This window comes from Hemiscyllium ocellatum, chromosome 11, assembly GCF_020745735.1.
Source record: "Hemiscyllium ocellatum isolate sHemOce1 chromosome 11, sHemOce1.pat.X.cur, whole genome shotgun sequence".
Taxonomy (NCBI): domain Eukaryota; kingdom Metazoa; phylum Chordata; class Chondrichthyes; order Orectolobiformes; family Hemiscylliidae; genus Hemiscyllium; species Hemiscyllium ocellatum.
In genome coordinates this window covers 31,819,971-31,834,409 of record NC_083411.1, presented here as the reverse complement: position 1 = coordinate 31,834,409, position 14,439 = coordinate 31,819,971, and the positions used below count along the sequence as shown (strand labels likewise).

General features: G+C 38.8%; 1 protein-coding gene across 1 annotated transcript in view; it reads left to right on the top strand.

Moving 5' to 3' along the window:
• The window catches only part of thoc2 (THO complex 2), a 144,766-nt gene that overhangs the window by 28,869 nt on the left and 101,458 nt on the right, over positions 1 to 14,439 (top strand). Inside the window, exons 6-9 of the mRNA XM_060832504.1 lie at positions 6,813 to 6,934; positions 11,656 to 11,789; positions 12,374 to 12,540; positions 13,581 to 13,673. Of these exons, the coding sequence (XP_060688487.1) occupies positions 6,813 to 6,934; positions 11,656 to 11,789; positions 12,374 to 12,540; positions 13,581 to 13,673 (516 nt within the window). The remainder of the gene's footprint in view (positions 1 to 6,812; positions 6,935 to 11,655; positions 11,790 to 12,373; positions 12,541 to 13,580; positions 13,674 to 14,439) is intronic.

The following is a 14,439-nucleotide window of genomic DNA, read 5'->3' as shown; positions in this document are numbered from 1 at the left end:
AAGAAGGGATTAGAGGGATATGGGCCAAATGCTGGCAAATGGGACTACATTAATTTAGGACATCAGGTCAGCATGGACGAGCTGGACTGAAGAGTCTGTTTTCATGCTGTACATCTCTGTGACTCTTTCCAGGGGAGTTTGGGATATTAGAACGAATGCATCTACTATCTAATTCGTTCTAATTAGATCTGATCTAATCTAATCTAATCTAATTAGAACGAATGCATCTACCATCTCTGCTCCTACTTCTTTTAAGAACCTCCGATATAGGCTATCAGGCCCTGATAACTTGTTGGCCTGTAATCTAAAGTGGATGCTAAAGGGGATTGACAAAGCAGATGCAGAGTGGTTGTTCCCCTTTTTGGGGTGACCTCGAATGAAAGGTTATTCCTTAAGGTTGAGGGATGGCAAATCTCAAGCAGATGAAGAGAAATTAGATTTCAAAGGGTTGTGTGGAATTCACTATTAGAGTCGGGTGGATGCTGGGACACTGAATAAATTTGAGGATGCATTGGACATATTTTTACTTTGTAAAGGGTGAAACGGTTATGGAGAGCCCCCAGGGAAGTCGGATTGAGGCCGAAGTGAGATCACATATGGTCTTATAAACTGGTGGAGCAGGCTTGAGGAGATGACTTGTTGATTCCTGCTCCTTGTTCTTATATATTAGTGTTCATTGGTTGACACATGAGAATTGAAAGGTACATTCGTTCTTGGAGTTTGCATTGCCAGTTCTAACTTCTGGTACAACTATGTTTGTCACCGGAGTTTACTCATGGAAATCTTTGAACACCTTTCTAGACTGTGGGTATAGATACATCCCAAGGACTGTAGCACTTCAAGAAGACTTTTGACAACCTTCTCAAAGGAAACTAGCGACCAGTATTAATGATAGTCTCATTGTCAATGTCCACACTCCATGAATGAATTTTAATTCAAAACTTAATCAGTGAATGCCAGCTCTGGTCAACTTGCCATTTTGGCATTGACTGAGTTATTGTTGTTTTCACTTACTTGACAATGACACCTGCTGAAACACATTTTTTTGAATGAGAATAGAGTTACAGTAAACAAACTTGTGAGGAGATCTCCGCTATCTGTAAGAATAATAGGGTAGTTATGGTAGGGGATTTTAACTTTCCAAACATCAACTGGGACTGCCATAGTGTTGAAGGTTTAGATGGACAGGAATTTGTTAAGTGTGTACAAGACAATTTTCTGTTTCAGTATGTGGATATACCTACTAGAGAAGGAGCAAAACTTGACCTACTCTTGGGAAATAAGGCAGGGCAGGTGACTGAGATGTCAGTGGGGGAGCACTTTGGGGCCAGTGACCATAATTCTGTTCGTTTTAAAATAGTGATGGAAAAGGATAGACCAGATCTAAAAGTTGAAGTTCTAAATTGGAGCAAGGTCAATTTTGACGGTATTAGGCTAGAACTTTCGAAAGCTGATTGGAGGCAGATGTTCGCAGGTAAAGGGACAGCTGGAAAATGGGAAGCCTTCAGAAATGAGACAACAAGAATCCAGAGAAAGTATACTTCTGTCAGAGTGAAAGGGAAGGCTGGTAGGTATAGGGAATGCTGGATCACTAAAGAAATTGAGGGTTTGGTTGAGGAAAAGAAGGAAGCATATGTCAGGTATAGACAGGAGAGATCGAGTGAATCCTTAGAGTATAAAGAAAGTAGGAGTATACAAGAGGGAAATCAAGAGTGCAAAAAAGGGTCATGAGATAGCTTTGGCAAATAGAATTAAGGAGAATCCAAAGGGTTTTTACAAATATATTAAGGACAAAAGGGTAACTAAGGAGAGAATAGGGCCCCTCAAAGATCAGCAAGGCGGCCTTTATGTGGAGCTACAGAAAATGGGGGAGATACTAAATGAATATCTTACATCAGTATTTACTGTGGGAAAGGATATGGAAGATATAGACTGTAGGGAAATAGATGGTGACATCTTGCAAAATGTCCAGATTACAGAAGAGGAAGTGCTGGATGTCGTGCAACGGTTAAAGGTGGATAAATCCCCAGGACCTGATCAGGTGTACCCTAGAACTCTGTGGGAAGCTGGAGAAGTGATTACTGGGCCTCTTGCTGAGATATTTGGATCATCGATAGTCACAGGTGAAGTGCCGAAAGACTGGAGGTTTGCAAACATTGTGCCACAGTTTAAGAAAGGTAGTAAAGACAAGCCAGGGAAGTATAGACTGGTGAGCCTGACCTTGGTGGTGGGAAAGTTGTCGGAGGGAATCCTGAGGGACTGGATGTACATGTATTTGAAAAGGTACGGACTGATTAGGGATAGTCAATATGGCTTTGTGCGTGGGAAATCATGTCTCACAAACTTGATTGAGTTTTTTGAAGAAGTAACAAAGAAGATTGATGAGGGCAGAGCAGTAGATGTGATCTATATGGACTTCAGTAAGGCGTTCGACAAGTTTCCCCATGGGAGACTGATTAGCATGGTTAGATCTCATGAAATACAGGGAGAACTAGCCATTTGGAATACAGAACTGGCTCAAAGGTAGAAGATAGAGGGTTGTCTTTCAGACTGGAGGCTGTGACCAGTGGAGTGCCACAAGGATCGGTGCTGGGTCCTCTACTTTTTGTCATTTACATAAATGATTTGGATGCAAGCATAAGAGGTATAGTTAGTATGTTTGCAGATGACACCAAAATTGGAGGTGTAGTGGACAGCAAAGAGGGTGACCTCAGATTACAACAGGATCTTGACCAGATGGGCTGATGAGCTGAGAAGTGGCAGATGGAGTTTAATTCAGATAAATGTGAGGTGCTGCATTTTGGGAAAGCAAATCTTAGCAGGACTTATACACTTAATGGTAATGTCCTCGGGAGTGTTGGTGAACAAAGAGACCTTGGAGTGCAGGTTCATAGCTCCTTGAAAGTGGAGTCGCAGGTAGATAGGATCATGAAGAAGGCATTTGGCATGCTTTACTGGTCAGTGTATTGAGTCCCAAGAGTTGGGAGGTCATGTTGTGGCTGTACAGGACATTGGTTAGGCCACTGTTGGAATATTGCGTGTAATTCTGGTCTCCTTCCTATTGGAAAGATATTGGGAAACTTGAAAGGGTTCAGAAAAGATTTACGAGGATGTTGCCAGGGTTGGAGGATTTGAGCTATAGGGAGAAGTTGAACAGGCTGGGGCTGTTTTCCCTGGAGCATCAGAGGCTGAGGGGTGACCTTATAGAGGTTTACAAAATTCTGAAGAGCATGAATAGGATAAATAGGCAAAGTCTTTTCCATGGGGTCGGAGAGTCCAGAACTAGAGGACATAGGTTTAGGGAGAGAGGGGAAAAATATAAAAGAGACCTACAGGGCAACTTTTTCATACAGAGGGTGGTACGTGTATGAAATGAGCTGCCAGAGGAAGTGGTGGAGGCTGGTACACTTGCATCATTTAAGAGGCATTTGGATGGGTATATGAATAGGAAGGGTTTGGAGGGATATGGGCCGGGTGCTGGCAGGTGGGACTAGATTGGGTTGGGATAACTGGTCGGCATGGATGGGTTGGACCGAAGGGTCTGTTTCGATGCTGTACATCTCTATGACTCTATGACTGTGTGCATCCTCTTGTTGAAGAGAAACCATCCTGGCTCGGATATGAAAAATAGCAACTTTTTTGTGGAAACCTAATAAGAGTAACCCACTCAAACTCCTTTTCCCTCTGACTAATGCACCTAATTGACAATTTAAGCATGGCCAATTCACCTAACCTGCATATCTTTGGACTGTGGCAGGAAACCAGAGCACTCGGATGAAACCGAGGTTGGAATCGAACCCGGGACCCTGGTACTGTGAGGCAATAGTGCTAACCACTGAGCCACCGTGCCACTATTTTATTCTTTTCATTTCGGCCTGTTTTGCATGTCGATGTGCTCGTTCTCCCTCAATCCTTCCTTCCTTCCTTATTTTTCTTTTTTGTACTTCATTTGACAGTTTATGCATTCTGATTTATTCTTTGCCATAGTTTTTCAGGATTTTTGGCATTCTCTCTCTTAATTCTCATTGGACTAGCGTATATTACCTTACCCAATCATTTATCAAGGCCCCGATGTCTTGTTGGCTCAGCACATCACTGTCAGTTTGTATAGGGCAAAACATTCTTGAACTGAAGTTCCAGGAACAATTAGAAGATGCACTGAGCTCAGCAGATTTAGACCCAAGGTATCTGCAAAGCCATTTTAAAATTATTTGTTAAATAATTATAATGAACTGAATGGTAAGACTCCACGAGGGTGTGAAATTGCTCCGTGTATGTTTTGTACTTGTATTTGATTAAGATTTGCAATGCAGAATTCCACTTTAATTTTGAGAGAAGGACAATTTATAGAAACTGAAGCTGTAGTGAACAGTGTGAGTTGTTTCATTGCAAAGAAGTTTTATTTAACTAAGATTGTTGTGGATAAACGTGTTGTTCATACAAAAACATAGTGGTGAAGTCGCATCAAAGTTCTGGAGTTTTTGTTTGAAATCAGTGGAGATAGCTTTATTTAAGCAAACAGATTAGATGAGGGGAGCTCTGGGAAGAAAACTTATATTCGTGTTCGGGATGCACCTTTCTGAAATAGGTGTAGAAAATCTTTCAGTACACAGCCTTGGGTTTTATGAATGTTCTTAAAATTAGGGGACACAGTGTTACCTTAGAAATTGCTTAGTAGCTGAATATGTGAAGTTGTGTTCTTATTTCAAAGCATGTTAGGGCACAGGTAATTTGCTCAGATACTGTTTAAAGGAGGCAAAAGTAACTCGTGTTTGAAATGAAAAGCATTCACGGAAAGTTCACGCAGTGTAATGTCAATGAACATAGAATATAAAGTTTCACATGTAAATAAAACTGCAGGTAGATAAAAGTAATAAAAGGGAGAATGATATTTTATAAAGAGGTGCTGTCCAAGAACATTGTGATGAACTTGAATTCACGTGATTAGGTTGCAAATGATGTAGTTTGTGCACAAAGCTTTAAAGATATAATTTGATTGACAAAACCCTGTTGACTCTGCCTGATAATATTTTTTTTAAATATGTCCGAATCCCACCTCCTCATTAATAGACCTTGAAATTTTTGCAAGTAAGGTGGACTTCCTTATACCTTTCCGATTTCCGTCTTCATCCATTCTAGAATTGTGTTTTTGAAATTGTTTCCACTGCACTTGGACCTTTTGTGAATCACAAACATTTTGGAAGCTTACAACTAATTCAGCCACTAACTTACGGATTTGAGGATCTAGGCCAGAGGGGCTAAGTGGACCTGTCAGCCTTCTGTTATGTTAGAGTCATAGAGATGTACAGCATGGAAACAGACCCTTTGGTCCAACTCATCCATGCCAACCAGATATCCCAACCTGCCAGCACCCTGCTTATATTCCTCCAAACCCTTCCTGTTCATATAACAATCCAGATGTCTTTTTTAAATGTTGCAATTACGCTAGCCTCCACCACTTCCTCTGGCAGCCCATTCCACACAAGCACCACCCTCTACATGAAAATGTTGCCCCGTAGGTTTCTTTTATATCTTTCCCCTCTCACTATAAACCTACATCCTCTAGTTCTGGACTCTCCCACCCCGGGAAAAGACCTTGTCTATTTATCCTACCCATGCCTCTCATAATTTTATAAACCTCCATAAGGTCACCCCTCAGCATTCGATGCTCCGGGGAAAACCACTCCAGCTTATTCAGCCTCTCTATATAGCTAAACTCCTCCAACCCTGGCAACATCCTCGTAAATCTTTTCCGAACCCTTTCAGGTTTCACAACATCTTTTCAATAGGAAGGAGACCAGAATTACATGCAGTATTCCAACAGTGGCCTAACCAATGCTCTGTACAGCCGCAATATGACCTCCCAACCTCTGTACTCAATACTCTGACCCATAAAGGAAAGCATACCAAATGCTGCCTCCACTGTTCGATCCATTTTCAAGGAGCTATGAACCTGCAACTCCAAGATCTTTGTTCAGCAACACCACCCAGGACCTTAGCATTAACTGTCTTTCCCAACATGCAGCACCTTGCATTTATCTAAAGAAAACTCCATCTGCCACCCCTCAGCCCATTGGTCTATCTGATCAAGATCTGGTTGTAATCTAAAGTAACCTTCTTCGCTGTCCACTATACCTCCAATTTTGGTGTCATCTGACAACTTACTAACTATGCCTCTTATGCTCACATCCAATCATTTATGTAAGTGATGAAAAGCGGTGGACCCAGCACCGACACTTGCATCACTCCACTGGTCACAGGCTTCCAGTCTGTCGTATCATGCTGTATTTAGAAATGTGGTAGCAATTCTTTGATCTTATTACAAATGTTGCATGTATTCAGATAATGAGCCTTGAAGTGCCTTTTTACGGGTTTTCTTGCTGTTATTTGCTGGTACACTGTGTGTCTGCTCCTTCCATTCTAGGATTCTGAACTTCATATCCCACATGACCCATTTGTGTAATATGGTTGGCAAACTCATTGTTTTAGTTAGTCTGGAATTGACTTCTGCTAAACTGATGGGCATCAGGAGAGAGAGTATACATGGGCGCAAGTGGAGAAAATTTTTTCTCTTGCTCCCTGACGTTAATTCTTTTTTCTACGTTTTGTCGTTTACTTGTGCTCAAACAGTATTTCTCTCACTTGTATTCGCACGCTGTTACATATAATGAAACTTTATTTACTTGTATTTGCAATGTTCATTTGCATTCTGAGCATAAACTGTTTTAACTCACCAGTGGTGCTATAGGCAGTAAACATGCATAAATAGTTCAAATGCCAAAATAATAATTTTGCTTCAATGTTCTTTGCAGTGTTTGGTTTCGGATACGGTTCTGAAGGAACGACTTGATCCAGAGACGTTAGAATCTCTTGGACTTGTAAAGCAATCACAGCAGTTCAACCAGAAATCTGTCAAAATCAAAACCAAACTATTGTGAGTCACCATTATTCATCTATTTTCTTTTTTCTCCGTGGTTTGAAAAGTCTAAACTGTGATTGTATTAACAGACATATTCCTGTCACGGAATCTTCAGGGGGTTTGAATTTATTATCATGACATATTACTTAAGTTAAAAATCACACAACACCAGGTTAGAGTCCAGCAGGTTTATTTGGAAGTGCAAGCTTTCGAAGCATTGCTCCTTAGTCAGGTAGCTAGTGGAGTAGGATCATATGAAACAGAATTCATAACAAAAGATCGTAGGTTCATACACTGATGTGATATATTGAACAAACCTCGATTGCTGTTAAATCTTCCATCTTTTAGAATGAGTTGCAGATTTTGATTCATTAAAATGTAAATCCCAGAATGACTTTCAAGTCCTAAGATGATTTAAGGTTTTATTTAAAAAAAAGTGACATCTCAGCTCAGACAGTGCATTTCAAGTGTGAGGTTAGAGTCTGTTTGTATTCCAATCTTGAATTAGACTAGTTCTGTTTCCAAAGTGGGAGTTTACAAAATGTCCCATGGATTATAAACAATATTGACCTCTGACAGATTATGTACTTTTTCAACAGAATAGAATGTATCTACAAATACAATTTTGCAAATGCAAATTCACCACGTAGTTTTATAGCTCAGTTCACTTTTAATCACTGTAATCAAAAAACGCGATCAGTGTTGGAAACACGTCTTTGATGTAAAGTTTCTATTAGTACTTCGGTCTCCTTAGGATAATCGAGGTTCCTCTGTGTATTGCACCAGCACATGACTCTTTGATCTTTTGTTATAAATTCTGTGTCTTATGATCCTACTCCATGAGCGACCTAATGAAGGAGCAATGCTCCAAATAAATCTTTTGCACTATAACCTGGGTGTTGTATGATTTTTAACTTCGTTCACCCCAGTCCAACGCCGGCACCTCGACACCATTTTAATTATGGGAGGGGTATTTGGTCAGTAGGATTCAATTAAGTAAATATGTAAGTTGAACATTCTATTTAAAATACTTTCTTTGTATATAAAGGAAAGGTTTTAATTTCAACCTTTTAATTTGCCAAGAAATTAGCCTTCAAGTTTAGTACAGTTATTCAATTTGCAACTGGTGAGGTCTTTTAATGGGATGGCTTAAAATAAGGGGATGTTGATTGTTGTCAGTGCTGAATTGACATGTTTAAACCAGCCTTTGAGCTGCCTTTTACTGCAACGTAGAATGTTAATTTTTAGTCTGAATGGATTCATGAAAGATTTTCTTTTGAACAGTGCACAAGGGTTAAAATCATTTGTATTTCAGCAGAAATCCAAACTTATTCCACTTTTCCTTATGCCTTATTTTGGAAATTTCTATGTCACAGTCTGACTTAAATGTGCAAAAAGGTACTTCAATTATCATGTCCAACTTGTATAATTATTAGAATTTTTCTGGACAAGTATCCCATGGCCCTGAACCTCAATGTTGGTCATTTTAAACTTCAGCATTCAAACAAGTTAGTGGTTGAATAAGTGATCATTTTACTGAAGAGTTGGTACCAGCTATAACTCATGGTGTTGCCTTTTTTGTAGCCATTATATCTTACTGTTTTTCTGTTCGTACGTTCAATTATAAAGTCATCGTACGTCCAACTTGTCGATGCCAACCAGATATCTCAACCCAATCTCACTTGCCAGTACCTGGCCCATATCCCTCCAAACACTTCCTTTTCATGTACCCATCCAGGTGCCTTTTAAATGTTGTAATTGTACCAGCCTCCACCACTTCCTCTGGCAGCTCATTCCATACCCATACCACCCTCTGCATGAAAAAGTTGCTCCTTGGGTCTCTTTTATATCTTTCCCCTCTCACCCTACACCTAAGCCCCCTAGTTCTGGACTCCCCGACTCCAGGGAAAAGACTTCGTCTATTTATCCTATCCATGCTCTTCATGATTTTATGAACCTCTCTAAGGTCACCCCTCAGTCTCCGACGCTGCAGAGAAAACAGCCCCAGCCTATTCAACTCTCCCTGTAGCTCAAATCCTCCAACCCTGGCAACTTCCTTAAATCTTTTCTGAACCCTTTCAAGTTTCACAACATCTTTCCGATAGGAAGGAGACCAGAATTGCACACAATATTCCAACAGTGGCCTAATCTATGACCTGTACAGTTGCAACATGACCTCGCAATTCCTGTACTCTGTACACTGACCAATAAAGGAAAGCATACCAAACGCCGCCTTCACTATCCTATCTACCTGTGACTCCACTTTCAAGGAGCTGTGAACCTGCACACCAAGGTCTCTTTGTTCAGCAACACTCCCGAGGACCTTACCATGAAGTGTGTAAGTCCTGTTAAGATTTGTTTTCCCAAAATGCAGCACCTCGCATTTATCTAAATTAAACCCTATCTGTCACTTTTCAGCTCATAGCCCATCTGATCAAGATCCTGTTGTACTCTGAGGTAGCCTCCTTCACTGTCCAGTACACCTCCAATTTTGGTGTCATCAGCAAGTTTGAAATTTCAATGTTTGGTTTGTATTCGAAACATGCCTACCAAATGTTCAATTATATGGACATGACTGTTCAAGCTGGATCAGAAACTAATGAGTTCAGAATTTGCTTATGATTTTACGTTCAGGTTACTCAGTTGATAATTGAACCAAATATAATAGAAGGGTTCCTGGGTTCAATGAGTTAATCTACAGCATGTAACCTGCTCTTGACTGATATAGCAGTCAGAATGCTATAATACACCATGGGCCATGTTTCTGTTTCTGATCAGAATACTGAGCATTACCAAGTGATTCCCTGACATATTCCTCTTGCTCCATTCCATATGCTTACTCTCCCATCAGATTTGGGTTTAGTGGACAAAGTGGATATTCAATGACATTTTTGTTGATATCCTGACGGTTCTGTTTTGTTACTCCCACCACCCTCTGTCCACGGTGAGCCCAATATTCCTCCTTTCTCCAATCTGTCTTTATTCAAACATCCATTACACCCATGTTTTGTCTGTCTGTCCTTATTACACATTCATGAGTCATTAACCTCATTATGTCAGTGACACCCCCCCCCCCTTCCCTTTATTCCTCTGCCTGCTTATTCTGCTGATCGACATCTGTCCCAAACTTAGCAGATGCTTCCCATTGCCATAATGGTTATTTGTACCCTCCGTCTTTCGTTCTACTTTCACTCTCATACTCGCACCAACCGATCTGATCTTAAAACTCCATTTATTTCTGGCCTCCATCATTGTTCTCCCATTCTTGACTCTCTCAAATCTACAATTGTTTTTGCCTCTCCCATTGAATCCTTCATATGTGTTTGTCCTGGCCCTGTGTCACCTTTTGCCTTGCCGCTCCTATGTTCTGTCTCAGCAGTTCAGCCTTGAGATACATTGTGGCCCTATGGCTCTTCAAGAGTATGCAATTTAATTGAAAATTTGTCAGCACAGCCAAATGACAATTCATTGAAGTACCTATTATGCTATAAATAGAATCTTACATCATATTCTGTTTGTAGTGCAGTTAGAAGTTTTAAAATAATAAGAGATCAGTTTAATAGTACCAGTGAATAATAAGGATGTTGCTCAAGAATTGAAGGGGCAGTAAGATTCAACATATGATATGTTCAGAGTTTGAACCTTATGGAGACAATTGACAAAAAGCAAAGTAATGTAATATATTTGAAAAACTTCATAGTACCAACTGAAATAAGCTGGAAGAAACCTGTTTAGACCATGGGTGCCAAATAACATTGATTATACTTCCTTAATAAAGTTCTTGAATCATACATATATTCCTCAAAATGATCTATCAATTTGAATCCCAGCATAACTGTGTTTGGTGTAATAGATGTAAACAAATGATGATTCCATTTCAAATTTTTGCAAGATGAGGAATGAGGTCACTGTTCTAGCATTCACTCAATGTTTAACTATGAGGTTTGTTAGTTATCAATTACTGGGACCAGTAAGCATACATCCATCTGTGACTACACAAATTCCTGCAGGGAAAGAAAAATTGGCCAAAAAACCCATATTTAAGATCTTGAATTCTCCAAAATGTTGGATTGTGGGAGGAAGCCGGGTGCTCCCACAGTCCAAAGATGTGCAGGTCAGGTGAATTAGCCATGCTAAATTTCCCATAATTCCAGGTGCATTAGTCAGATGGAAATGGGTCTGGCTGGGTTACCCTTCAGAGGATTGTTGTGGACTGGTTCGGCTGAAGGGCCTGTTTCCACACTGTAGGGAATCTAATCTAAAATCAGAATGAAAGTAGATTTGTTAAATTCAATATTCGTAGTGCTTGAAACTGCATATTTAATGACTCGAGGAATGTGATTGATATTTGCTTAACCACGTGAATTTAGTTATGAATGGTACTGTTACACATAGGTTAATATTTATCTTAACATTTGACTTGAAACACACTCCTGCCGTGCATCACATTCTATAACTATTTTATGACCATAGAACTCTGTTTTTGATTTTGGCTCACTGTTATGTTGAAGTTGAAGTTTACACATTTTCCTTGTTATGTTTCAAAATGGGTAATTGGGTGTTGTTGCACATCATTCAACAACTGGTTCTAGAAATTAATGTGCGAAAGTCTTCAGACCTTCAAATTGATAGGAATTTATGTGCATTCATACATCTGGGTAAAACTGCAAGTTATAGGAAAATGAAGTATGTAATGTATGAAACTCTACAAAACTTATTCATGTTTTCATCCTTAGTTATAAGCAACAGAAGTTTAATTTGTTACGAGAAGAAAATGAAGGATATGGAAAACTTTTTACTGAACTGGGCCAAGACTTATCTGGAAACCTCACAAGTGACCTAATACTAGAAAACATCAAATCACTTATAGGTAAAGTAGCACAATTAAAAGAAATAGATTCTTCATTGTTATATCCAAACAGTGGCTTATTTGAGTATACAGAAAGTGACATTTTTGCTGTATAGATTGCACTTGTCTTTGCTCCCACATTTAGGGCGTTTGGCTAATTGGTGAGACCTTTTGATTGGGAGCATTTATAGGACCTTGAGATCACATCCGACCATGGATGATCAGTTGTGAAATGTATTATGTAATCGTTTGGTTTATAACCAATGCTGAGACAATTTTGCAAGTATGAATTTAAAATCTCTTGTAGCTCTTATTTTATGTCCATGATGACATGACTTTTAAGGCCATGAGTTTTGCTCGACTAATATAGTTCCAGTTTTGCAAATAATGTACCTGTCCTACAGGAAGAAAAAAATAAGTCACTTGAGGCTGGAACACAGGTTTGATTTGCTTTAATTTGGGGTTTTCAACTTTGATATTGTTTTTACATTCCAGCAGGTTCTGTTTACGAGAAATTAAAATTGTTCTGATTAACTTGATATCTGGTGATGGCAGTATTACAAAACCTTTAGTGAATGATTTTAATTTCCCTCTTTGCTTTCAAGGTTGCTTTAATCTGGATCCAAACAGAGTTTTGGATATTATCCTAGAAGTTTACGAATGTAGGCCAGAACACGATGACTTTTTTGTACCTTTGATAGAATCCTACATGTGCATGTGTGAACTACAGACTCTTTGTCATATCTTGGGATTCAAATTTAAATTTTATCAGGTACTGTAGAAAAAGTATTTCATTTTTAATGCAATTCCATTTGTTCTATAATCATGATATTGAGATAGAGTGAGTTGATGGCTCGCGAGAGTTAGTGTTGAGTAATGATTCGCTCTGTACTGATAGCGGGCATTGTCTGTGAGCATTTGAACTTGAACTGGTTTGTTGTGCATGGTTCTTTTTGTATTTTATGGCTATTTAAATTTTGAAAAATTTGACTGATGTTGACTGGAGGTACTTATTGTTTTGATGGTATATTCTCTCACCTCCCTCCTGCACTGTAGAACTGCTCAGCTGATGCCTTTTAGTTCTAGACTGTGGGAAAAGGTGTTGAGAAGACAGCCTCTCAAAACTGAGGTAAGTACCTGCATTCAACAATATAAACTTGTCTAGCTAAAAGGTTATGTATCTGAAATTTCTGATTTGTTAAATTATTCAGCACAGTTCTTATCATTTGAAATAGTTGTTGCTCTTTACAACTACAATCTTTCATATCACCAGAGTTTAATAGTTTATACGGTCATTAGTTGTGCAGTTATCTGCCTTAAATTGGCAATGATACTCCTAAGCTATTCCTATTTTCTTGTTAATTTCTTAATTTAGTTTGCTTAAAAAAGCATGAACTTTAAATATGTTACTTAAAATTTAAACTATGGGTTTAATAACACATGATGCTACTTGATTTATGTCTACATTTCTTTTCTATTTATTCATCTTGTGAATATCAAGAAAAGTGAATCTAACCAGAAATAGTCATCTGCCTTGTTCTGCAGAGAAGATAATATTGCAGTTCACAATTCTTTCATTTTAAAATAGACATTTTTGTTGAATGTTTAAACTTGTTGTATATGGAATTTCAAGATCTCTTGACTTTTGTTCTCAATAGAAAAATAGTGATTGTAAACATTGAGCTTTCACTGGTTTTGATCATATTAATGGAAAGGAAGTATTAGATAAAGCATTTTGCATGGTTCAGTGAGGCATGAACATGTGAGTAAGCAAACTTTTGGTGCCTAATCAAGCTACATTTTGAATTTAAGGAACCAAATGGAGAAACACCGCCTTCACTTTATCGGGTAGCTGCAATACTACTACAAAACAACTTGGTAGAACTTGATGATCTTTATGTGCACGTAAGTGAGCTAATGCTTGAGATTGTGATGAATTTTTGCCAATTTTTTGAAATCTAATTTGGAGTGATGTTTTATTTTGTGTGAAACATAAATAGTTAGGCCACTTAAAATTATGATGAGATTCAGTTGAAATGTGATACCTTGGTGTTCCACCCACAATCATAATTCTGTGTTCCGGTATTATAACAGCAAACTTGTGGCAATGGAAATAAATGAGGTTAGAGTTGCTTAAACCACAAGATATTTGTAGTTCTGTAATTAATGTTAATAATCTGGATGTCGCTAGCCAGGAGTTTCTAAGCATGTTCAAAATCCAATATGCCGTCAATTCAGCATTTGTGTCTCTTACAGATAACACAGTGATATTTGTTCAGTAAGCAATCAAACATCATATTACATAAAAAATAATAAGTGCTATAAAAACTCAGGTCTGGCAACATCTGTGGAGAGAGAAACAAAGTTACTGTTTTGCGTCCAGTGACCCATTTCGATGAAGGACCATCAGAAGAAACATAGGCAAGAAAATCGTAAGAACACCAACTACTGCCCTCCATCAACTGATAAATTATTGCATCTCCATTTTGGACTATATTGGCAAGAATTACAGAGTGTTGCAAGGCCACACAATGTACTTTGGGTAGGGAGTTTCATTGTCCCTTGCTCGACGTAGCTCAGTCACTCCATTAATCACTGAACTGTCTGAATCCTGAAGAACCTATCTGGCAGATTGTCTGCAGAAGGTCATCAGGGAAGCAACAAATAGCTT